This window comes from Sorex fumeus, unplaced genomic scaffold (genome assembly GCF_029834395.1).
Source record: "Sorex fumeus unplaced genomic scaffold, SorFum_2.1 ptg000073l, whole genome shotgun sequence".
In the NCBI taxonomy this organism is placed as follows: Eukaryota; Metazoa; Chordata; class Mammalia; order Eulipotyphla; family Soricidae; genus Sorex; species Sorex fumeus.
The window spans coordinates 15,405,297-15,431,443 of NW_026606130.1; the positions used below are offsets into that span (position 1 = coordinate 15,405,297).

Here is a 26,147-nt window from a genome sequence, read left to right on the forward strand (position 1 = left end):
TCAATGGCTCTCAGATGGAAAGATGTCTATAACAAAATGAAAGTATGTAAACTACTAAGTTGAGAGGTGAGTAACTGCTCCCCCCAAAATTGTATAGAATGGGATGGGAATTTGTGAAGGAATGAGCTAAAAAGTAATATTCCAATTTTACATATTTTCACATGTATATATGATGGTAGTGATGGAGGTGTTTGTGATTGTTAATATTATTCTATATATGTTTCCTCAGAGAAAGTCAGGAAAAATGTGTCTGATACCATTATGAATATTTGTCCCATTCTTCTGGACTTCTGAACCCAAGGTCTCCCAGTGCAGCTTATGAAGAAAGGTCATTTTCATTCTGTTGCTTACATGACTTGAAGTAGTTCATTTTATGTCTCAAAGAGCCATAGAAAGGTGTATACATAATTAGACATATTCTTCCAAGACCCATGTGGGTGATTGCTCATGTGTAATTTGTAAAAAATGCTGGCACTGTGCTGAAAATTTCCATGTATTGTGATTTGGTCTCTTTGGAAATGACTTAGAGGAGAAAAAGGTCTGTGAAGAGGGTTGCTGAAATTTTCCTGATCTCATGTCTCAGAGAGTATTACTTAGAGTCAGGTATGGTTTTCATGTCAGTGTGTACTCTTTTTATTAATATGGGTGAGAAGCTAATTATTTTTCAGTTGGTACAATGATGTAAGCATAATCTGGGAAGTTTGTTGGCAGATTTTTATTAGTTACTCTTTTTTTTCCTTTGTGGATGTCCCCTGATCTGAGTATTTGTTTCTCTGCAAAAAGAATCTAATTATCTACCTCAACCACCTTATTTCCAGAGATAGTATCTAAATGTAAGAACTTTTTTTTCTGCTGGCAACTTATTTTGAGACAGCATTGGTGAGTGTGGAAAAAAGACTATTGTCTGGGAAGTACAGACCTGTTATTACTCTATTTAGTGGCAATTTGACCTTGGAAGTTTCCTCCCAGTGGATTTAAAATTTTCTGTTAACATTGACACTTGGAGATGATTAAACTAGAATCTCTTTGAGCTAACTCAAGTAATTTGACTGATGCTTAGATGGATGGGTGTTACCCCTTATACCCCCAACCCCCCAACTCCTAAACAGATAGCATGAATGTGTCCTGACATCTATAATTGTACAGGCTAAATGGGTAAGCACTTTTAAAATTAATTCCTCTCTAGACAGTTAAAGTGATGTTGTTAACTAGATTATAGTCCACTCTAGAGCAGCTATCAGGAAATTTGAGAATTCAAGAAAAAAAGTGGAATTATGAGTTTTCAACGTGTATGAATCCTAATTGTTTGGCATTTCTCCTTCAGTGTTATGAGTGTATACAAAAAGACAAGAGTGGAAGAAATATATGATTAATCCCAGAGGACTACAACATTTGCATTTTATCACCCCCTGTTTTTCTTTCCCTTGTTTCAGTTTATCCTATTTTCCCCCTTTTCTCCTTTGTACTTCTCCTGATACTGTTCCCCTTCCCTTGTAAGTGGGTAGGATGGAAGAAAACAAGTCTTATTTTACTCTTTTATTAGGTCTAACATTCTCAGCAAAGCTTCTTGTTCCTGGTCCTTTCCTGTTTCTGACTTATTTGGGTAGAGAATACGCTTCTGTTACTAAGAGGTGAAACTTTCCAGCTCAAGAATTTTGGCTCTCAAATCCTCACCAGGAGAGTAAAAATACCCTCGAATAGTATCCTAGCAACCGCTGCATCACTCAGCTTCTGCTGGGTTTCAAAGCCCACCCTTTAAAGGTGCAGGAATCAAAAGCTTCTGAAAACAGGAGACTAAGGGTCTCTTGGAAAGATACTTCTTGGGAGAAAGCAAGGAAAAAGAATGATATTCTATACCTGTAATACCTAGTAAAACTGAAGAAATGTAGCTTTGTTGCACCCATGAGGCCTATTTATTTATTGGGAAACTCTTGGTTTCAGATCCCCAGATATCTCTCTAGTCACTACTTTCTTAATATCAATCAAAAATTCACTTCGTTGCTAAGTATTAGTTCAGGTTACTCTCTCTCTCTATCTATCTATATATGTGTATATATATGTATATATATAAACAGTATTATTTTATTATTTCCTCTAAAACATTAATCTATGTAATTTATGACATCTGATTTTACAGTGTATTCCACCAACTTTATTTGTGGCTGAGGGAACCCTGATCATCAGCTGTAGTATGAAGTTTGGATATTTTTATTTCTTTCTTATTTCTCAGAATAGTCTCTGTCTGGGAAGACTAGACAAATTGTGAAGTCATTTTGATTGCGGGGCTTGTAAATAGCTTAGTTTCCCTCAACTACTTCTGGGTGTGATTCAGTTATTAGGCAATCTAGGAATTAAAATGAGGCTGTAGGTGAGTTGCTTTTCTACCCTGTTGACACTTTGAGTGAGAGTTCTTAGCTATAACTAGACAACAACTCTGGCAGTTGCAAGGATGGTGCCAAAATATATCCTGTTCCTAGATTTTGGCTTCTGCCTTTTCTGGCCAGTCGAATATTTGCTTGAACATGGACAGATTGGAAATCACACAATTTCATTACAAATAACTAACTCCTCAGAACAACAAACAAAAAACATCTGGGTCCAGGCCCAGTGGCCTTACCCCAAGAAACAGGACATATGTGTAGTATCTCAGGCTCTAGCTCTTATTTCTGGTTTTGAAACTTGATCTAGGCCAACTGGCTCACTGGCTTCCCAAGAATCCCTGATCAAATTTTACTCGTCCGATATCTGCCCAGAAACTTCCCAGAATGTCTTCTATAATTGGGTTGGTTTAAATCTTAAGAGTATTTATTGTGTTTGCCTGGCATCAGTCACAGTCATAGTCACAGTCCTCCCATTGTTCATCGATTTTGCTCGAGCGGGCCCAGTAACTTCTCCATCATGAGACTTGATGTTCCTGTGTTTGGCATATCGAATACGTCACGGGGAGCTTGCCAGGCTTTGCCGTGCAGGCTCGATACTCTCGGTAGCTTGCCGGGCTCTCCGAGAGGGGCGGAGGAATCGAACTCGGGTTGGCCATGTTGGCTGCGTGCAAGGCAAACGCCCTACTGCTGTGCTATTGCTCTAGCCCTCCCTGGCATCAAAGGGCATAGAGGGTAGGGATGTCTCAGGAAACAGTCCAGTAATGACAATTTGAAAACTCTCTTTTTACTGCTTGGGGCTATAGAGTTTATATAGTAATTTCATAATTTTTCTAAGTTTTATCATCTTTTTAGCATTGGATATGGGCATATATAATTGTTCTTCGTGATTTCACAGATTAAAGTTCAGACAAACTGAATGGGATGGTAGGTCTACCTTTCAAGCAGATGTGGGAGACCACTGAGAGTTGGTCATTTCCAGCTAAGTTTGAAATTTAACATGGTAATTGGAAAGGGAAGTCTGTGTCAGTACTAAGGTTTTATTAGCTTTCTCAATTAATTGATTGTATTTTAAAAAGAACTAATTTGTATAGCAATGTTGCACATAATTATTTAATATTTATTTTTAAATTTTTGATTCGCACCCGGCAATGCACAGGTGTTACTCCTTGCTCTGCACTCAGGAATTACCCCTGGTGGTGCTCAAGGGACCATGTGGGATGCTGGGAATCAAACCTAGATCGGCCGCGTGCAAGGCAAATGCCCTACCCGCTGTGCTATTGCTCCAGCCCCTAATACAATTCTTTTTATCTTGAGTACACAAAATAATATTCAACAAAGAGTTCCTATAAGAAAACTCACTATTTTGGATCTTTAAGAAGAAAGGCAGTTCCAGTTAGTAAGATCTAAAACACAGAATTATTTGAAGGAAATGCAGTTTTCATACAATTGTCCTTCATTCTAATATAGATATAATCTATATTATACATTTAAAAGTTGCTGCCCAGGGCTGGAGATATAGTGCTTACCTTTCATACGGCCAACGAGAATTCCATCCCCAGCACCACATATCATGTGCAGAGCACTGCCAGTTGTGACTTCTGAGCATAGAGCAAGGTGTAAGTCCTGAGTACATATGGGTGTGACCCTCAAGCAAAACAAAACAAAATTGCCACCCAGAACTGTCATAATATTCCATGTGATACCTAATCAAGATAAAATACAAAGGCTTTAATCTGTCTATGAAATGTTTAATAATGCAGTTTTATGCTGGTTCTGAACTGAATCTGTGGATCAGTTGGCATTTTTAAATACACATAACAGGTTCTATTATGATAGATTTTGATTTAATTGATGTTACATTGGTCTCTAGCAGCTCTTTCTCTTGTTAATTTTAATTTAAAGCTCCCTTGAGTGATCTAAATGTACAGTCAGGGTTAAGAGCTATTCTATTAGTTTTTTGAGCTGTAGTTCAGATTTTTTACTCTTTTGTGAAATAAGCTGTTTGAAGTAAACTTGAAGAACTTTTGGACTAAATTTGTTAAATTTTATTTTGTTTGTCTACTTTTCTAGTTTTTTCTATTGGGTTAGTTTTTCCATACCAAGCATCAACAAAATAGTAGTAGCTCCTTTCTTATACAATTAGTTTATTTATTTGATATATTTTAGCTTTGGGTATGTTTTATTTTTCTTAATGAAGCCATAGCACAGTGGTAGGGCGTTTGCCTTGTGCGTGGCTGGCCCGCCGAGCCAGGTTCCATTCTTCCACCCTTCTGGGAGAGCCTGGCAAGCTATTGAGAGTATCCCATGACATATTCAATATGCCAAACACAGTAACAACAAATCTCACAATGAAGATGTTACTGGGTCCACTCGAGCCAATCGGTGAACAATGGGAGGACAGTACTACAGTGCTACAATGCCATGAAATAGATTACTATTTTTTAGAATTACATTTTTGGGTGTGTGTTTGCGTGGAGGGTTTGTTTTGGTACCACACCCAGTTGTGCTCAGGGCTTACTAATGACTCTGATCTCAGATCACTGTTGGCAGTCTCGGAGGATCTTATGGGATGCCAGGGATCAATCCTGGGTGGATCACATACAAGGCAAATACCTTACCTGTTATACTATAGCTCCAGCCCGTCTAAACAGCACATTGGTTTAAAATTGAGAAAGTGTTATTCAAGTAGTTGCTCCAATGATTAATAAGAAGAGAGTTAATACCAGTTTCACTGTTTTCTCACTAAAAACCTTTGTTGGAGATGGGGAATATTGATTTTGGTATATTTCTGATTGACAGTAAGAAATCTATAGGCTCTGTATAATTTCTATTATCAATGTGTTAATAAGGGAAATGTGGCATGATAGATTTATTGTATACTTTTTTTTGCATCACACCTGGCGATGCTCAGGGGTTACTCCTGGCTCATGCACTCAGGAATTACTCCGGGCGGTGCTCGGGGGACTATATGGGATCCTGGGAATCGAACCAGGGTTGGCCATGTTGGCTGCGTGCAAGGCAAACGCCCTACCCGCTGTGCTATTGCTCCATCCCCATATTGTATACTTTTTAAGGTTCATAGAAATCACCTACCAATCTGATGACCCTATCACAAAAAGTGTTATTAGCCACTTTGCATCTCACTCCTGGTAAATCCTGTTATAAGCTCCAGGGTTCCTATTTTCTTACAATACCCACAAACCATATGTTTCCTAAGTGGATCCAGGATTTAACTGAGGATCTATGCCACAATTGTAGTTTCTGAGTATCACTTTCTTTATTTCCTCTTTAAAAAATCAGGACATTATAGATATACCTCTAAAACACTCTTTGGTTTTCAAAGAGTATAGGAAAGCTATAGGAACATCTTTGTGCATGTTTCTGTTGGTTAGCAGAATTAACCAGTTCCCAGACCTGTCTGAACATTGGAATCAAGTGGAGTTAACAAGACTAACATCAGTTTCTAAGATCTTAGGGGGATATCTGAAGTGGGTCATGGTGAGGCATAACAAGAATATTTCAAAATAACTCCCCAAGGCTACATGAATGTTAAGGCAGGGATGAAAATAATTGCTATGTTCAAAGAAAATGTCATCTCAGCCTGGATCTGGCTTATTGAACACATGACTAGGCAGACATTGCAGATGATAAGATTTTATTCTAGGATTGTGGGGGCCTTGGCAAATTTTATGGGCTGTGACCATTCTAAAAAGGAGGACTCAATCTTATAGAATGAGTTCACTGGGAGACTATTTAGATTTAAGATTATCATCTGTGAGACAGTTTGAATGAACCCTTCAAGAAAAAGTCAGTTACTACATATTTGCCATTGTGGTAGGGAAAATTCTGCTCTGAGTGACCTTAAGTAAATTTCTTATTTGAAATTTGATTTGACAATCTACAAAATAATGTTTTATTTATGTATGTGTATATATAAATTTATATACGTGTGTGATTTATATAACCTCAAAGATTTCTTTAACCTATGATTATACATGTTTATAATTATTTCTAATTTTAATGATTAAAATACTATTGGGCTGGAGCTATAGCACAACGGTAGGGCTATTATTATTTTTCAGAACCACCAGGTTACCAAATGCTCATTTTTAACAGGCCTAGAACTCTTGTGATGATTTGAGGAGCAACAGACTCGATTTCTTAATTACTCTTGCCTTGTTTTTCTTCAAGAAAATCTGAGCTATAGGTTATATTCATTGAGCTCACTCTGGCTGCCAGCAGAGAAGACAGCTGAGAGAACATGCTCACAGAGAAGCTGAGAGGACATGGTCATACCAGTTTGAAATTTGGCCTTTATTGAAGACACATGTTAAATAAATAATTGAGAATTTCCTCTTACTTCTAAAATACCAGAACCATAGGTCTGGAAATATCCAGAAGAATGGAAATGACTTTTTTGACATCCAGAACTCCTTTTTATAGTATTTTAATATTCAATAATTTAGTCATTACTGCTAGTAAGAACTTAACAAATAAGGTTCCGGTAATATTTAGGGCTTTTTCCACAAATTTTGAAGAGTTAGGGAAATTGAGGTATAAAGAGATCAAGTGATTCTCTGAGGCTATTACCTTGTCAGGAAGTTGTAATTTCTGTCTAAGAACCTAGGGTTATTGATACTAGGTACTACAGTTTCCTAATGTAGCCTGAAGAATGGATTCTGTGATTAGAATGTATTTATCATTCTTTGAGAATTAAAGAGCTTCTACTGCCAAATAGCAGAATTCAGGAAGACACTAGACAAAGGATAAAAAGAGCAAACTAGAGTAAAAGTAAAGTTTGAGGAAGGTAGTCTGAGGTCAATTCTTTCTTTCCTTTTTTTTAAAAAAAATTTTTTTATTAGTGAAACACCAGGAGGTACAGTTGTAGACTTACAAATTTTTGTGCTTGGGTTTCAGTTATACAATGATCCAGTACCCATCCCTCCACCAGTGCCCATTCTCCATCATTTACATTTTTAAAAATTTTTTGTTAGTGAAACACCATGAAGTACAGTTGTAGATTTACAAATTTTGCAGACCACAACACCTAAAAGGAGAGAGAGAACAAAAGGAAATACCATGCCACAGAGGCAGGGTGGGATGGGGGGATGGAGGGTGGAAGGGAAACTGGGACCTGTGGTGGTGGAAAATGGGCACTGGTGGAGGGGTGGATGTTTGATCATTGTACAATTGAAACCCAACACAAAAAATTGTAAGTATTTCCTTTTTTTGAGAGTGTCCCTAAGGGTAAGGCCTAATCTCTGTATATTTATCATGCTGCCTTGATAAAGGGTTTTCCTCACTAGGTCTCAGTTTCTGTTACACTAAAATGATAAGTGAATTTAATGAAATTCTATTTTCAAAGGAAATTTTAAATATATTTACACATACTAGGAAATAATATGACTAGTACGTTGAAATGGACCTGGGACAGAGGTGTAAGAAAATTCTAGAATTCAAGATAAACATCTCACCATTGCAGACCTTAGTTGTTAGGGCAATTGGAATTAGAAGAGTTGAGCTTTTCTGCCCAGTTTAGACACATTGCTTAGAATATAAGGCAACCTAAAGTGAGGGAAGGAGGTCCTTTATTTAACTGACAAGGATTTTACAGAGGGTGACCCTCCAAATAAGGGCAGAGAATATCATACCTTGGAAACCAATATTTTAAATTTTTGTGGCTTACAGTACAGCTAATGATACAGTTTTAGGCATATGATGTTTCAGCATAGCATGTCTCCCTCCTTCCTATTTTTCAAGTGAGAGGACAGGGGGATTGAAAGGATATATTGAAGGTTGAAGTGATAGGTAAAGAATTCTAATTGTTCAAATTAGGTAGGTCCTTGCTTTCTTTGACCTTATTTTTTGCTATTGGGTTATAGTTATTGTATTCATTTAGCTGATTCAGAGACATGAATAATACCTCAGGTTTGGTTGGCGAAAGCATGCTCACAGAGAGGCTGAGAAAACATGAGCATTACATAACCTCCTGGAGGGAAGCAAGTCTATCAGCAGCTCTTGGGGTGCCAGGATAGAGGTAGGGAATTACAGAATCTCCCTCCTGATGCAGGAAATCCTAGAGTCCTGCAGTCCTATCCTACATGGCCACCCACCTTTGTTATTCAGAGACCAACACTATGATCTCTTACTCTGGAAATGGCTCTGACTGCTCTGATTTTTTTCTCATTGCCTGATTTTACTAGGAAAGGGATGCCATGCATCGACATACCCAGCTGGCTGCAGATATGCTAAGATTCCACCCCCACTCCCTCAGAATGCGGTGCCTAAAGGCAGCAGCCACTTTTAGCTGTACCTCCCACAGCCTCTCTTCTTCCCACTCTATTCCTTCACCCTTCATCAGTGAATCCTTCTGGTTGTCAGCTGGTTTGGGAAGTGGGTGCTTTGGCATTACAGAGAGGCACAGAGGAACCAGCCTTCGCTTGAAAAGACTTTTGAAATACCGATAAGTCTGTTGTAGTAGGAGATATCAGATAAGAAGCAAACTTGTGGAACTGCTTTGTGTGTAGGTCCCAAAGAAATTAGATGTATTTATTAATTTCCTTTAGTTCTTGTAATCAGCTGACAAACCTTTCTTGAGATGCTAGATTGACCTGAATGGCAGGGCCCAGGAATATATACATAGACACATCATATTTGAATTTGGATTTGGGGAAAAATGTTGCTAGTGGATGCTGGTTTGATTCCTAATTCTCCCTCTTGAACAGTGAACTCAAAATGGCCTCAAACATTTAGTGAGTTTTAAACATTTTTTCACTTTATCTTTGTGGAACCATGAAGTTAATAGGGCAGACTTTATCTTTTTAAACAAAATTTGGTTTAAATCTTTACTGCCATATAGTAGCTGATCTGGACTCAAGCTCTGAAAATTGTAATGTCATTTATCCAGAGAGCTATATGATTTTAGAAAGGGTTATTGTAGCTTGCCTTAATCTAGCATCAATCTGGAAGCCTGGAACATGATCCAAAATGAGATAGGACTTATCTAAGGAAGCACAATATGTTTGTATGATTACCAGGTTTAAAATATAATTTTAGAAGGATTTGATTTCCTAGTCCTTTAAGACTTCTAGGTTTCTTTTACTTTTTACGGATGGTAATAAAAAAACTGCATTGTATGAGGAAAAGCAAAGGACCACTGAACTAGTAGTTTGTACCCTTTTATTATTGTGTCTTTAGGTATGTCACTTAGTCTTCACTGTTTTATCTTGAGTTAATTAGAATTGATATTTCCGAGGCAGAAATATCTGGGTGACTGCTATGATGGAGGTGTCTGACTCTCAGTAGACGACCCTTTTTAAATGTTTCCTTAATGAAATATATACACATGAATAAAGAGGGACTTCTAATATGAACTCATATCTATCAGCAAAGCAACCTTCGAAATGTTATTGTCCATATTAACCCCTTTTCTTTATCACAACCTGGACAACTCTCTTTTACTTCTAATATTTAGAAGTATACTTAAATATTTTTTTGAACTGATACATATTCTGTGACCTTGGTAGGAGCTGGGATATGTTTTTTTAAATAAGAAACTCTGTTCTTAGCCTCATACAGGCCAAGCATCTGTTGCTATGAATAGCAGACTAGATTTCTCTCTTGCAACCGTCTGCAAAGTTAAAAGTAGGTTTTAGGCTTGGAAGAAAGCCAGGGTCAATTGTGCTTTTATTTAGCGCCTTTTCAACTAAATCAGTATGGAGACACCTAGATACTTGCAATTAAAAAAAAATCCTGTACTCCAGGTCATTGTTTCAGATTAGGTAGTCATTAGGTTTTTCATGATATGACTGAGTAATGTTAGGAATCATTGACAAATAGCATACTTAGAATAAAACTGCACCTTTTTGCATCATTTTATTTGTGAAAGTTTAATTTCATAAGGGACATAGAAATAAGGAAAATTATGTTGTATTGTTCCTTCAACACTTTTATTTTCCCACAACTCTCTATGATAAGCATTGCAGGATTATTTTGCCCCATTTTTTCTGGGTGGGAGGTGAGTTTGTTTGGGCCTCATCCATTTTGCCCATTATATGGATGTGAAATTGAAACTCAGAATTGTTTTGATTTGTTTAGTGTTTCCCTTAAAAACAGTGGTGTTCTAAGAAAAACATAGAAAAATAAAGTTAACTTCTATCAACTCACCCCTACCTAGTGGCCTTAGGCAAGAAATTCATTCAGGAATATTGTGTCTATTGTGTTTCTTCTCCCTAGGAACTTTATTAAAAATAACAATAAAACTAAGGTAAAGGCCTCCCGTTGTTTGTCGATTTGCTCGAGCGGGCCCAGTAACGTCTCCATTGGAGACTTTGTTGTTACTGTGTTTGGCATATCGAATACGTCACAGGGAGCTTGCCAAGGCTCTGCCGTGCAGGCGAGATGCTCTCGGTAGCTTGCCGGGCTCTCCGAGAGGGGCGGAGGAATCGAACTCAGGTCAGCCATGTTGGCTGCGTGCAAGGTAAACACCCTACCGCTGTGCTATCGCTCCAGCCTGGCTGGAGCGATAGCACAGCGGGTAGGGCATTCGCCTTACAAGCGGCCAACATGGCCGACCCGAGTTCGATTCCTCTGCCCCTCTCGGAGAGCCCGGCAAGCTACCGAGAGTATTTGATATGCCAGACACAGTAACAACAAAGTCTCCAATGGAGACGTTACTGGGCCCGCTTGAGCAAATCGACGATCAACGGGAGGGCCTTTACCTTTTTTTAACAATAAAACTAGGCAGAAGTCATTCTGACTAGGATGGTATTGCAACACTGAGTGGATTTTATATATATATATATATATATATATATATATATCTTTATATATATATTCTTTTTTCCTGGCCCTTAGCAATATTACTGTCCTTGAGTGTCAGTCTCATATTATGTTATTTTATATTCTACAAATGAGTGCAGTTATTCTAGGAAAACTACAGATTTTATGGCCTATCAGACTCTTGGAGATTTTTTTCTTTGAAGATTTATCTAGGGTCATATTCTTAAAGACTGAGTCTTATTATTAAGAAACTGGACATCGAACTTAAAAGTTGATCCATGATCCATTACTTCACTAACCGCCAGACTTATTGCATTGGATGACAAAATGGTTTGAATAAACCAATCTCATTTTTTTGGGCTTTGGTAAGATTCGATTTCAGATTTTATTCCGTTAAGTGGATTAAGCTGCTAAGAAAAGAATATTGAATGAGAGGTGTATGGAGTAAACAAGAAGCTTTCCTAGGTCTTGAGAGGATATGGCTAGGATGAAAACCTATATGCTCAAAGAAACAAAGTATAGAAGGCATATTTGCATGCTGGTTTGTATGTGTGTGTGAGTGTGTGTGTGTGTGTGTGTGTGTGTGTGTGTGTATTGGTAATGGTGGTAGTGAGGATTGGAGGGACTGGTTTGTCCAAAATGCTTATAATGAGAAGACACTCCTCTTCCTCACAGCACTTCTGTGAAAATTGAGGCCTAGTTATAAATGGAAGACCTGGATAGATAGTAAGTCTAAATAACTTTACTTCCTCTAAAATTTATTTATAACTAATTTTCTCTATTGCTTATAGACAAAAACTGCTCCTAAGAAAATTAGATGAGGGGCTAGAGCAATAGTACAGCAGGTATGCCATTTGTCTTGCACACAGCTGACCCGGGTTCAATTCCCAGCATCTCATATGGTCCCCCGAGCACTGACAGGAATAATTCCTGAGTGGAAAGCCAGGAGTAAACCCTGTGCATCACCGACTGTGACCCAAAAAGAAAAAAAAAGAAAATTAGATAAAAATAGATCCAATTTCACCTCTACAAATCCCTGAATTTAGGGGAAAATAGGTGCTTTCCCAAGAGATTTCACTACAGCTCCATTCATCCGAAGGGTCTCATATTATGAGGTTTAGGAGTCAAGAGATGAATAGGAACAGAATAGGTATAAGGACAAAGAGCAAGTCATTTTAACTACCTAGACCTCAATTTTCACAGAAGTACTGTGAGGGAAGGAGGGAGAGACTTTGTTTCTTTGAGCCCTTGTCTCACTATCCTTGGGTAAAGTAAAAGTAAAGTAAAGGCCCTCCCGTTGATCATTGATTTGCTCGAGCGGGCCCAGTAACGTCTCCATTGGAGACTTTGTTGTTACTGTGTCTGGCATATCGAATACGTCACGGGGAACTTGCCAGGCTCTGCCGTGTGGGCGAGATACTCTTGGTAGCTTCCCTGGCTCTCCGAGAGGGGCAGAGGAATCAAACTCGGGTCGGCCATGTTGGCTGCGTGCAAGGCAAACGCCCTACCGCTGTGCTATCGCTCCAGCCCATATTTTTCTAATTAATTGATAATAGTGAGGATAATAAGTAATACAAGTTGAAGTAGTAAATAAAACTCACATGTCTGCTTTTGAAGTCAGAAACTTTTGCTTTTTTGGGTGGGGGAGCAACATCTGGAGCTGATAATTCATGCAATACATGTGTCTTAGTCCCTCTACTATCTCTCCATCCCAAAGTCAGAGAATTTTTAACTGCCAAAGTATCCTAAAGTATCAACTGAATTCCATAAAAATATCCCTGAATTCTCATATTATGTTATTTTATATTCAACAAATAAGTGCAGTCATTCCATGGCTGTCCCTCTCTTTCTGACTCATTTCACTTAGCATGATACTCTCCATGTCCATCCACTTATATGCAAGTTGCATGATTTCATCTTTCCTAACAGCTGCATGGTATTCCATTGTGTAGATGGACCATAGTTTCTTTTTTTAAATTTTTTTTTATTTTTTTATTAGTGAAACACCATGAGGTACAGTTATAGACTTATAAATTTTTGTGCTTGGGTTTCAGTTATACAATGATCAAGTACTCATCCCTCCACCAGTGCCCATTCTCCACCACCACGGGTCCCAGCATCCCTCCCACCTCCCATCCCTCCCCTCCCCCCCGTTGGACCATAGTTTCTTTAACCAGATGTCTGTTCTCAAGCACTCAGGATGTTTCCAGATTCTGGCTATTGTGAACAGTGCTGCAATGTAGGTGAAGATGTAATTTCTACTGTGATTCTTTGCATCCTCAGGATATATTCCGAGAAGTGGTATTTGGGGGGTCATATAGAAGCTCAATTTCTAATTTTTTAAAGTAATACCCATATTTTTTTCCAGAAAGGCTGAACCAGTTGGCATTCCCACCAACAGTGACAGAGAGAGTCCCTTTCTCCCCACATCTGCACCAACACTGGCTGTTCCTGTTCTTTTTGATGTGTTCCAATCTCTGTATTGAAAGATGATATTTCATTGTTGTTTTGATTTGCATCTCCCTCTCCCTGCTGATTAGAGGCGTAAAGCATTTTTTTCATATGTCTTTTGGCCATTTGTATTTCTTTTTTGAGGAAGTTTCTGTTCATTTCTTCTCCCCGTTTTTTGATGCAGTTGGAGGTGTTTTTCTTTACAGTTCTACTAATGTGTTATATATTCTGGATATTAACCCCTTGACTCATGGATATTGGGTAAATGATTTTCCCATTCAGTGGGCTCTCTCTGTATTTCGATCACTGTTTCTTCAGAGGTGCAGAAGTTTCTTAGTTTAATGAAGTCCCATTTGTTTATGTTTGTTTCATCTTGCTTTGTCAGTGATGTTTCATCTTTCAAGATGACTTTAGCTTCAGTGTCATGGAGGGTTATACCTACATTTTTCTCCATGTAACTTATGAATTCAGGTCTGATATTTAGTCTTTAATCCATTTTGATTTGACTTTTGTACCAGGTGTTAGACAGAGGTCTTTCATTTTTTTTTTCAAGTAGCTGTCCAGTTTTCCAAGCACCATTTGTTGAAGAGGCTTTCCTTCCTCCACTTCACATTTTTTTCTCCTTTATCAAAGATTAAGTGATCATATATTTGAGAATATGTGACAGAATATTCAACTATGTTCCATTGGTCTGTTTGTCTGTTTATATTACAATACCATGCTCTTTTAATTACTACTGCTTTGTAGTACAGTTTGAAGTTGGGGAAGGCGATGCCACCCATCTTCTTTTTCCCAGTGATTGCTTTAGCTATTCATGGGGGTTTATTTTTCCATATGAATTTCAGGAGTGTTTTGTCCGTTTCGTTGAAGAATGTCATGGGTATACTTATAGAGACTGCATTGAATCTCTATAATGCTTTCAGGAGTATGACCATTTTGACAATATTAATCCACCCTTTAATTTTTTAATCTGTGATATACATATCAAAAACAATTTACAACTGACCTTATTCTTTACTATTGGTTCCTAATCTTTGCTCTGCTGCTAAATTGATACATTACACAAGTGCCTCACTTATTGGTTTCCTTTTGAATCTCACTTTTTGTGCCTATAAAATGTTGGACTAAATAAGGTCTTCTACCTCTAGGCATTTCTAATCATGAAATTATCTTTATATAAAAATCTATTGTTGGGGCCAGGCATATAGTTCAGTAGTAGAGCAATTGCCTTAAATATATGAGGCCTTGGGTTTAATTACTATCCCTACATCCACTGTCTTTAAGGCTTTTGACAGAGCCAAGAAGAGTAGATCAAACCCTAGAACCTTACTGGATGCTTTGTCCTCCAGTTAGCTGCTCTAGATTTCTTCACTAATCCACCCCCTCAAGCTCCAATTAGCATAACATAGACTAGCAGATACTTTTTTATATAAGCCTGTCTGACCTACTTGAATTTCTTTTGTTACAAAAGCAGCCACTTTTCCTGCAGACACACACCAAATTTTATACTTTAACACTGAAGGTGGTTTGCATTGTGTTTCTCTAATTTCCTTACTGACTGCCTAGGATTATCCCTCTATCTGGGATCTTAAGCAGTCTGAAAGTAAGCCACCTCAAACAATTTGAATTGTTTGAATTCAAATCAGTTTGAATTCCAGTTGCTGCTCACTGAATACTTCTGACATCTACTCATACATAATTCATCATGTGCTAGATTTTGGTAGAAGATACATAGCTCCACTAAATAGGAAACTGGACATCAGTAGCACTGCTAAGTGCTTTGGTCAGTATCTTCTCTCACTCATAGTGAAAAAACAGAAAGAAATCAATAGCCTTCTAATTTTTGAAGAACTGTTAATGTAGATTTATTTTTTGGGCTATAAGGACTCCTCAGTAATCACTCTCCTTGGAAATGTATGTCAAGGCTCAGAAAATCTCAGAACCATCCAGGACATTCTTAGTGGAATTCAAGGTGGTTTAACTTGATAGAAATTTACTTTTCCCTGTCCTTTTTTTCCAGACAGAAACAGATTACAGTGATTCTGACAAAATTATACATTTTTAATTATAACCTTAGATCAGATGGCCACATTTAATGTTGGCATGGGAAGCATTAGTTACAATGTGCATCTGCCTCTATTCCTACTCCTACCTAATTTACTTGTAAGATTCTAATGCAACATCTGTCAAATGGATTAAAAATGACTTCTATCTCTATGTGCCTTGCCTATACCATCTGGGTGTGTTGTTGATGGTTATACAATTATGCTTGTGAGATCTATGGAGAAAAGTATCTTCATAGAGATCTATCTCCCAACTTCTATTTAATCCTTTGTAAATCTAGTAGAGATTATCAACCCCTTTTCAGGAAACTCTAAGGCTGGCCTTCATATCATATTGTAGAAAAAGTTACAACTTTCAATACTAGACATAAGGAAACACATGAATTAAAGAATCTACATGCATGGCCCTCAAGTGGATATATGTTACTACGAATATTTGGTGCATTTTGAATACCTTACCTCTTTCCAGGGCTGGAGCGATAGCACAGCGTGCAGGGCGTTTGCCTTGCATGTGGTCGACTCGGGTTTGATTCTTCCATCCCTCTCAGAGAGCCCAGCAAGCTACCGAGAGTATCTGGCCCACTTGGCAGAGCCTGGCAAGCTCCCCTTAGTGTGGCATATTCGATATGCCAAAAACAGTAACAACAAGTCTCACGATGGAGACGTTACTGGTGCCTGCTCAAGCAAATCAATGAACAACAGAGAGGACAGTGCTACTGTGCTACCTCTTTCCAAGGATTTCCTAGGCCATTTATCAAGGCATCCAGGGAAAAAGAAATGCAACCAGTTGCTAGAACAAAACCAAGCAGAAGTGCATGGTGCCAAAGATATCTTGAGAGTCTGGTAAGAGTCAGGGTAGCCTCAATCTTGGAATGGCTGGACTCAACTCTCAGAGACTGTATTGATGAACTAATATATTGTTTGTTTTATTAATAATTTGTCTCTAAGAATATTAAAAGATTACTTAGGGAGCTTTAAATATTCCTCTAGGAAATTGCTTCTGGATTGTAGCATTGGTATTATAAGGATTTTCCATTAGTACTATTAGAAGACTCAGTTTTGAAAGTCAGGATGGGAGCAGAAACGGGGATAAAGCATGTAGAAATAGCTTCTCAGGAGATTCCAGAAACATCTTGGACAAGATGTTATATTTCCTAAGCTTTCTGGAGCTTTACATTAAAAAGAAAAATACAGAGGTTCAGAGATTATGGTTTCTTCTGAATGTCTAGTGCAACATGAAGAAACTATTTTACTTCAAACTTTGTTTCAAGACATTTAATCACTATTTAACATGTTATTAAGGTTCATATGAGTTTCTTTCTAAGAAGTCATGGGTTAAGACTTTGTGGTCAGAAGTTTCTGGGTTAAAACAAAAGATTTTAGAACAATTTTACAGTAACTCTTATTTCTACAATGTTGTGGCTATTCAATACGGTGCTCTAGTGTGCTCCAGTAAACAGGATTTTGGTTGCCAGTTCAGAAGCTTGACTTCTTTCTGGTCCATACAATTCTTGGTAAATTTTATTTTATTTCCTCTAAATGACTTATTTCCTTGCAATAATAAGTACAACAAGACCAAAAACCTAAAGGAGTATCAGCTAAATCTCACTTCATTAGGTTGAGGTAATGACTGAAGTTTCCTACCAGAAATATAAGACTGAGTTGTAAGATAATTCAAACAAGTGCAAAATCTAAATTTGACAAGGCAAGCAACTCTCATTCCTTTGTCTATTTGACCACTATTACAGCTTAAGACTCCTCTAATTTCCTTTTTAAGTGGTACAGAAAGAAATATAATCCTTTGTCCTTTGTCTTTCATGAAAGAAAACATATCCTATGTGGCATCATACCTTACAAGGTTTGTCTTGATTCCCCCAGACTTTTAGGCCTTGGAACTTTTAGGTTGGCTTGTGACCAAAGCACATATTCACATAGGTATCAGATGTTCCGTCTTATGTTTGCTGAGCATGGTCCACATAAACTCTTATCTTTTCAAATCAAGCTAGCCTTACAGGAGATGTCTGCCAGATATGACTAAAATCAACAGTGTCTCTTTTATAAATGTGAAAATGAGGGACCAGAATGATAGCACAGTGAGAAGAGATTCTTGTGTTGCATGCTGCTGACTTGGCTTCGGTCCCCGGCATCCCATATGTTCCCTTGAGCCCACCAGGACTGATCCCTGAGTACAAAGTCATGAGTAATCCCTGAGCACCACCTGGTGGGGCTCAAATAAAAATGAGAAAATGGATGATGTTATGGGACACTGAAGGAAGTCTGTACTTAGTGTCTCATAAATCTCATGCCCCAAATAGGAGAAAGATGAGTATGTCAATGAAAAGTGATAATTTTTGTGCACATTATTCCTATATATATAGACATAATCAATTGAATTACTATGCCAAAATGTGAAGTTGAAGCCAGCCTGGTGTGAGCTATTAATTCATAGAGAAGAGATGACACAATTAATGTGATTCAAATATTAATAGTAGAATTTTTACCTTGCATCATTTCTGATGCCATTGAGCTCCTACGCAGATTTTCAACAAAACACAACATAAGCCACCTTGCAATAAATTCTACCAACAATGGATCCACTGGCTGCATGGAACATATTTTATTAATAATTTCTTTAGCCCCACAGAAATTTCAGCAACCTGATATAGATGTGGATATGCTGATGTAACTGCCAGAGTTTGCCTAGCATTATGACTAACATTGTAGAATCATAGCTAAAGGTCAAAATAAATATTCCCTATGTATTAGTTTAAAGAAATATTTTAACTCATATTCAAAAATGTACAATCTAGTGTTTATGATAATAAAAACTATCAATTCTTGTTGACAACTTAAATAATTATGGGTTGTCTTATTTTATTCTAAGTAAAAATTACTGAAAGATATAAGGGAGAGAATATGTAGTTATTAGAGAAGAGATTAAGAGGTAACAGATCAAGAGCACACAGGTTGGACATTAACTCATGTCCCTACATTCAACTATGGTTAAGAATATGGCTTAATCAGAGGAACAAAGGTAGGGTTATATCTACCTGTAAAAGATTCAGTTTGAATATAGTGGAAGGTCGCTTCCAAGTTTGAGATAAGGGTTAGAACCATACACATGGGAATAGATTATGAAGAGATTTTAGAAATTGACAGCTGAGAGTTATTGAAGGTCTTGAGCAATACTTAAAAGAGAATCAGTAATGAATATCTTGAAGAAAAAGAGAGGAAGAGAGAGGGAGATGGAAGAGAGAAATGGAAGTGCTAAAAGAAAGAAGGAGCAGATCCAAAATAAGAAATAGGAAAATCAGAATTCTAAAAAATAATAATGGGAGGAAAGAGGGCATGTGATGAATTTTACATATATTTTATTGGAAGTGGCAGCCGGCTATTCAATAAATTATGGAGCAGGCAATTAGATGTATGGCAGTGATATCTTAAGAGACGAGATGGAGAGATAAGGGGTCCTCTTTGACTCTGGATTGAGTAATTAAAGGATAAAGTTAAAATTCTATTACCTAGTTTTTCCAGCCAGTTTGACTGGTCTGCACTTTAATGTGTTATGAGCAATGTCTGAGTCAGAAAGGTCATCTTCAAGCTCTCATTTTTTAGAGGACAGATATTTAGAGAGCAGAGGGCATCACATCAAGCACAAAGAAATGAGAAGAAATAAGCTGCCAGAATGAAATTCCTATCAATTATTAAAGTTGAAGATTAGCCTCAAAAGAAGCCCAAAACAGGGGCTGAAGAAATAGTACAACTGATAGGGCACTTGACACACATGCAGCTGACTCGGATTTGATCCTAGACACCCCATATGGTCTCCTAAGCACTGCAAAATATTCCCTCAGTGTAGAGTCAGAAGTAATTCCTAAGTACCACGAGGTATGACTCCAAAACAAAAGCAACATAAAAAAAACTTTAAAGAAACCCCAAGATGGGAGGAATTACAGGCCATTTGTGAAATTCAAATCTTAGAGTAGACAGATAAAATAGACAGGTAATGGGACTTGCCCAAGAACATTCAGTAACTAGCTGGCACTGAAAGAAGGGACTGTCTTCCTTCAATAACCAGTCTTTGAGGTATACTCTGTTGCCTCCTAGCTTTTGCTGTAACAGTGTGGCCCACACCTTTTCAGAAAGGGAAGGTTTGTTGAAAATTATGTGTTATCTTGGTAGACAGAACCTGTTTACAAGGGTTTATTAAAAAGACATCTGGTTTATTCAGGACAAAGCCTAAAATCCCAGACTGTTTTAGATTTGCTGAAAAGGAACATAAGACATTTTGTTCTTATTTATGCCTCAGTTTTGGCATTTTCTGAGAGAATGAAGATAAAAATCTGTTCAGGGAACCTTAAACAGAGGCAAAAACAACGTTATTTCCTTCCTTCATTTTCCTCCTTTGAAGTTTCTCAGATGGCAAACCCATTTCAACTATCCTCACAACTGGCATATTTGCTACTGTACAACACATTTTTTAAAACTTTCTCTCCATTGCTTCTTTTTTAATATCTAATACTTTTAGAATAAAGATAGGCTAATTAAATACCTATTTAGGGTAGTGCTGTTCAGTTATAATGCAAGCGCAAGAAGAGGAACATATATGGTATGACTCCAGAAAACTGGCTGTGGCCGTAAATCCAGTTTTTAACATTATTTTTTGTTGTTGACAAGGTCTAAAATTGGAAATATACCCATTTCATAACCCCGATGTGCTTATTAGACATATCAACCACTGACGAGGATCATATAGACAGGAAGGAATCCTAACCCAAGTTGTGACATGGGAATTTCTAGAGAAAATTATTATCAGGAAAGTGTAGAGCCCACCTCAGGAAGATCATGTGTTTCATCAAGTGTGGTCCTTGAACTAGGTACACCTAGGAACTCATTAGAAATACTGCTTCTTCTGGAGCCTAGCAACCTTGGAGGTTGTAGTTTAGTTGTTTAACTTACAGGTTATTTTAAATAAAAATTAGTGTGTTAGTGCTTAAAAATTTCTATATTGAGATCACGAATGTGTGCTCCTAATCCAATAACTGACATCTGTTTTCAAAAAATAAATTACTCTTCCTCCTTATTTACTCGTCTTTCCCCCTAAAGATCCATATATATATATATGTATATATATATACATATGTATGTGTGTGTTTATTTATGACATGTGTTATATATTTACTTCATGACCAGAGGGTTATTATTTCCTTGTTGTGTTGTAGGGTAAACCTATAAGAGAGTGTATATTGTATATTTTATCTGTACTGTCTTTGAACTGCTTTGTCTTTAGTTTTGTAGAACTGTAATTCCTTTGAGTAATTAGTCCTTCCTTGAGGACGCTATTGAAAAAGATCACATCTAGAGAACATGTTCAGCAATTCAATGCTCAGAAGATAGTGCTCAAGTCTCTTTTCCTGACAGACCATATGTTCTCTATTTTGAAATGTTTTTTCAAATTCTACTTATGTCTTAGAGAGGTTAAAATCAGTTGGTAAAAAAGAACAAGTAATACAGCAACCAGAGGACCACTCCACAACATCTTCATCACTGTGCTTAAATGAGTTTTGAGAAAATGTATGTGTGTGGTAGTAGTATAGATGTCTTAAAACTGCTATGTTGAGCCCATTCCTACTGCTCACAATATCTAATAGCATAATTTGGTGTCTTTGCACATTCCCTTCCTGGGTTATGGAGCTCACCCCTTAGTGCACAGCCCCTGCTTGGTATTGAACTCATGCCTTATCTTTAGGTACTTCAGTTTTACTGTTTATCAAATACAGACGTCAAAATAGACTTCTACATCTCACAAAGTGTTTATAAAAATCACTGAGTGAGTCTGTGTCAAGGTTGACTTTTTGAAATCATAACATGGAAGGCCACAAACTCTGTGAACATCATCTTATGTGAGAGAACAGGAAGATAAAGGTCATTGTATGTGAGGAATGCATGATTCATAACCCTTGAGGCTTGAGTATACAGTGGTATTAACTAATAAGCCACAAACTTCCAAATTTGTCATTTTCAAGGAGGAGGATGAGAGAAACAAAATGAACATAGAGAATTTAGACCAAATATGCTGGAGCTTCATTTTGACCAATGACCTTCTACCTCTCCACCAATTTAGATGTAAGCTGTTTCAAAGTATTAGGGAGAGAGACTGGAGCGTTCTTATCTACAGAAATACCTTTGAGTAGGGATAAAAACATGAAGCATATATAGTCCATATTCACATTCTGGATCTTTCCACCTAAATGGCTAGTAGTATTGGCTGTATCGTTTGTCTTGTGGTTAAATTGAGCGTGAGCTTTCATTATCATCTTTGTCACCCTCACTCTTTACAAACTAGTACGTGTTTTCCCATCAGTGGTAGAACTCTGTGGGTTGGGATGAAGGGCAAGTAAGGTAGGCACCAGTGTGAACTCAACACATTCTCATTTTGTCTCCTAAGCTGATCACTGGAGATTCCATCGTTAGTGCTGAGGCAGTATGGGATCACGTCACCATGGCCAACCGGGAGTTGGCATTTAAGGCTGGCGACGTCATCAAAGTCTTGGATGCTTCCAACAAGGATTGGTGGTGGGGCCAGATCGACGATGAGGAGGGATGGTTTCCTGCCAGCTTTGTGAGGGTGAGTGTCAGCCTTCACACTCCTTTTATTTCTCGTAGGCTGCCTGCTCATTCCACTGATTAACCCCTATTCCTTCCTCTCCTGGTTATTGTTCTCATATTTATTTTTATTTTTTGCACCTACTCAGAACCTGGGCTTCCTATTAATATTTTCCCTTCTCATTTGAGACTGTTCTTTTAAAAAAATCTTGCTTATTTCATCAACCCCACCTCCTTCCCCCCAACTCCTACCCACTGCAACTTTGTTTAAATCACTCTCCTTTTAGTCTCAGTGGTTTTTGTAGGCTCTTTCAGCTCTAAATTGCTATTAAGTTTTATCTTTCTAAATTTATTTTGTTTTTACATTTTTTTCTATTTTTATTCCTTCAAATATATTTTATCCTTCCCCTCACCATTTGTCTCTACTTCCTTTGCCTCCATTCTTTTATTTAGAGATTTGTGAACACCTCTTTGAATTGTCTCAGAATTGTCTTTAAGTGGTAATGTAAGAATGGGGACTCTTAACATTTCAGGGATTAGAATTTTTTTATTTCGAACCAAGTCAGTTGAATACAGTCTAACATGTACTAAAAGTTGAAAGCAGAAAGCCTGAGTTATACCATGAAGAAAATAATTCTAATAGGAGGGGCTTTTGAAAGGTTTTTTTTACTTTTCCTCTGGATCACTAATTGCTAGGATGCTATACTGGGGGGACATTACCTTGGTTTCTTTGCCTTTATCACAGTTGTGAACATCAATAGGCTCTTTCGCAGTTATGAACTTTCATCTTTCCCATCTGCAAAATGCTGTTCACAATTTTTTTCATATCACAGTTGATGAGATACATAGTGACTGTGTGGTAATGCTAACATTCTGTGTGGCAATACAGGTGCCAAAACCTAATAGTATGTGTTACGACCATTTTTACCAGAGTCTCCTTTGATAATTTATTTTGTAATATATCCACAAGTGTTAGCCATACGTACATTATTTTATTTTTCAATTTTATTTATTTTTTTAAATTATTTTATCGAATTATTATTAGATACAGTTACAGAGTTTTAGTGATCATACATGTAATTTAACTTGTCAATCATACAAATAAAAAGGTAAGATTGATTATTTTCTTTTTTCTTTTAAAATCTTTTTTATTTTAGTGAATCACCATGAGATACAGTTACAGACTTACACATTTTTGTGATTACATTTCAATTCAACAATGTTCGAGTACCCATCCCCCCACCAGTGCCCTTACTCCACCACCAGTGTTCCTAGTGTCCCTCCCACCACCTCCACCTGTCCCTCCCCCTGCCTCGGTGACAGACACATTCCTTCTTTCTCTCTCTCTCCTTTTGGGTATTATGGTTTGCAGTATAGGCACTAAGCAGCCATCATATTTGGTCCATAGTCTACTTTCATCACAAATCTACTATCACGAGCGATCCCTCCAAACATCATTTACTTAGTGGTATATTCTCTCTCCCACCTGCCTTTTTCCCTGGCACATGAGATTGGCTTCCAAGCTGTGGGGCGATCCTCTTGACCCTTAGCTAATATCCTTAGGTGTTACTTCCTATTATGTTGTTTTATATTGCACATATGGGTGCAGTCATTCTGGGTCTGTCCCACTCTTTCTGACTCATTTCGCTGAGCATGATACTCTCCATGTTGATCCACTTATATGCAAATTTCATTGTTTTATCAATTCTAAGAGCTGCATAGTATTCCATTGTGTAGATATACCAAAGTTTCTTTAAACAGTCATCTGTTCACAGACACTCGGGTTTTTTCCACAATATGGATATTGTGAATAGTACTGCAATAAACATAGAAGTGCAGATGTCATTTTTACTGTACTTTTTTACATCTCTGGAATATATTCCCAGAAGTGGTATTGGTGGTTCTAGTGGGAGCAAAATTTTTAGTTTTTTGAGAAACGTCCATATTGTTTTCCAAAAAGGCTGGAGCAGTTGACTTTCCTACCAGCAGTGTAGGAGAGTCCCTTTCTCCCCAAATCCGTGCCAACACTGGTTGTTTTTGTTTTTGTTTTTTTTGGATGTGGGCCAGTATCAGTGTTGTGAGATGATACCTCACAGATATATGTTTTGATCTGCATATCTCTGATGGTTAGTGATGAAGAGCATTTTTTCATATGCCTTTTGGCCATTTAGATTTCTTCTTTGGGGAAGCTTCTGTTCATTATATTGCCCCATATATTGCCCCATTTTCTGATGGGGTAGAATGTTTTTTCTTGTAGAGTTCAACCAGTGCCTTGTATATCTTTGATATTAACCCCTTATCGAAGTATTGGGTGAATATCCTTTCCCAATCTGTAGACCATCTTTGCGTTTTGATCACTGTTTCTCTTGAGGTGCTTAGTTTAAGATAGTCCCATTTGTTTATATCAGTTTCCACTTACTTGGTCAATGGCGCTTCATCCTTGAAGATACCTTTAGCTTCAATGTCATAGAATGTTTTGCCGACCTTTTTTTTTTTTGATGTACCTTATGTATTCTGGTCTGATGTTGAGGTCTTCAATCCACTATGATCTGACTTTTGTGCATGGTGTCAGTTAAAGGTTTGAGCTCATTTTTTTGCATGTATTTGTCCAGTTTTTCTAGCACCATTTGTTAAATAGGCTTTCCTTTCTCCATTTCACATTTCTTGCTCCCTTATCAAAGATTATATGATCATATACTTGAGGGCGTGTGTAAGGATATTCAACCCTATCCCACTGGTCTGTGGATCTGCTCTTGTTGCAATACCATGCTGTTTTAAATACTACCGCTTTGTAGTACAGTTTGAAGTTAGGAAAAGTGATGCCTCCCATCTTTCCTTTCCCAAGAATTGCTTTAGCTATTCATGAGGGCTTGTTCCATATGAATTTCTGGAGTGTTTGATCAGTTTCTTTGAAGAATGTCATGGGTACCCTTTTAGGGAACGCATTGAATCTGCATAATGCTTTGGGGAGTGTTGCCATTTTGACAATGTTAATTCTTCCAATCCATGAGCAAGAGATGTGTTTCCATTTCCTCATGTCCTCTTTTATTTCTTGAAGTAGCATTTTGTATTTTTCTTTGTAGAGGTCCTTTACCTCCTTGGTTAAGTTGATTACAAGGTACTTTATTTTCTGAGGCATGATTATGAACGGTATTGCTCTTTTTTATATTACTTTCTTCTCTCTCATTACTTGCATAGTAAAGTCACAGCTATAAAATCAATACCGAAAAATCCATGACTTTCCTATACAAGTATATTGTGTCTAGGAGCTTCTTGGTAGGGGCTTTCGGGTTCTCCTAATACAGTGTCATGTTATTTGCAAATAGTGACAGTTTGATTTCTTCCTTTCCTATTTGGATGCCCTTAACATTTTTTCTTGCCTAACCCTATTGCAAGTATATCCACTACTACATTGAATAGTAGTGAGAGTCAGCATCCTTGTATTGCCCCGATCTTAGCAGAAAGGCTCTTAGTTTTTCCGCATTGAGGATAATGCTTGCTATAGGCTTGTGGTAGATGGCTTTGACTATACTGAGGAAAGTTCCTTCAATTCCCAATTTTTCCTTCAATTCTAATTTTCAATTCATCATAAATGGGTGCTGTATATTGTCAAATTATTTCTCTCCATTTATTGAGGTGATCATATGGTTTTTATCTTTTCTTTTATTGATATGATGGATTATATTGATTAAATTGTGAATGTTGAATCATCCTTGCATCCCCGGGATGAATCCCACTTGGTCATACTGTCTGATCATTTTTGCTGTATTGTTGGATTCTATTTGCTAATATTTTGTTGAGGATCTTCACATCCGTGTTCATCAGGGATATCTGCCTGTAATTTTCTTTTTTTGTGTGTGGTGTT

The 26,147-nt window shown here is 37.5% G+C and overlaps 1 protein-coding gene across 7 annotated transcripts in view; it reads left to right on the forward strand.

The window, feature by feature from the left end:
- Nucleotides 1-26,147, forward strand: part of ARHGEF9 (Cdc42 guanine nucleotide exchange factor 9) — a 480,567-nt gene that overhangs the window by 39,304 nt on the left and 415,116 nt on the right. For 5 of the 7 annotated variants that reach the window (XM_056130045.1, XM_056130046.1, XM_056130047.1 and 2 more), the window contains exon 2: nt 22,125-22,304. The exons of the other annotated variants lie outside the window; for them this stretch is intronic. In XM_056130045.1, coding sequence (XP_055986020.1) covers nt 22,125-22,304 — 180 coding nt within the window. The remainder of the gene's footprint in view (nt 1-22,124; nt 22,305-26,147) is intronic. 7 annotated transcript variants of the gene reach the window in all.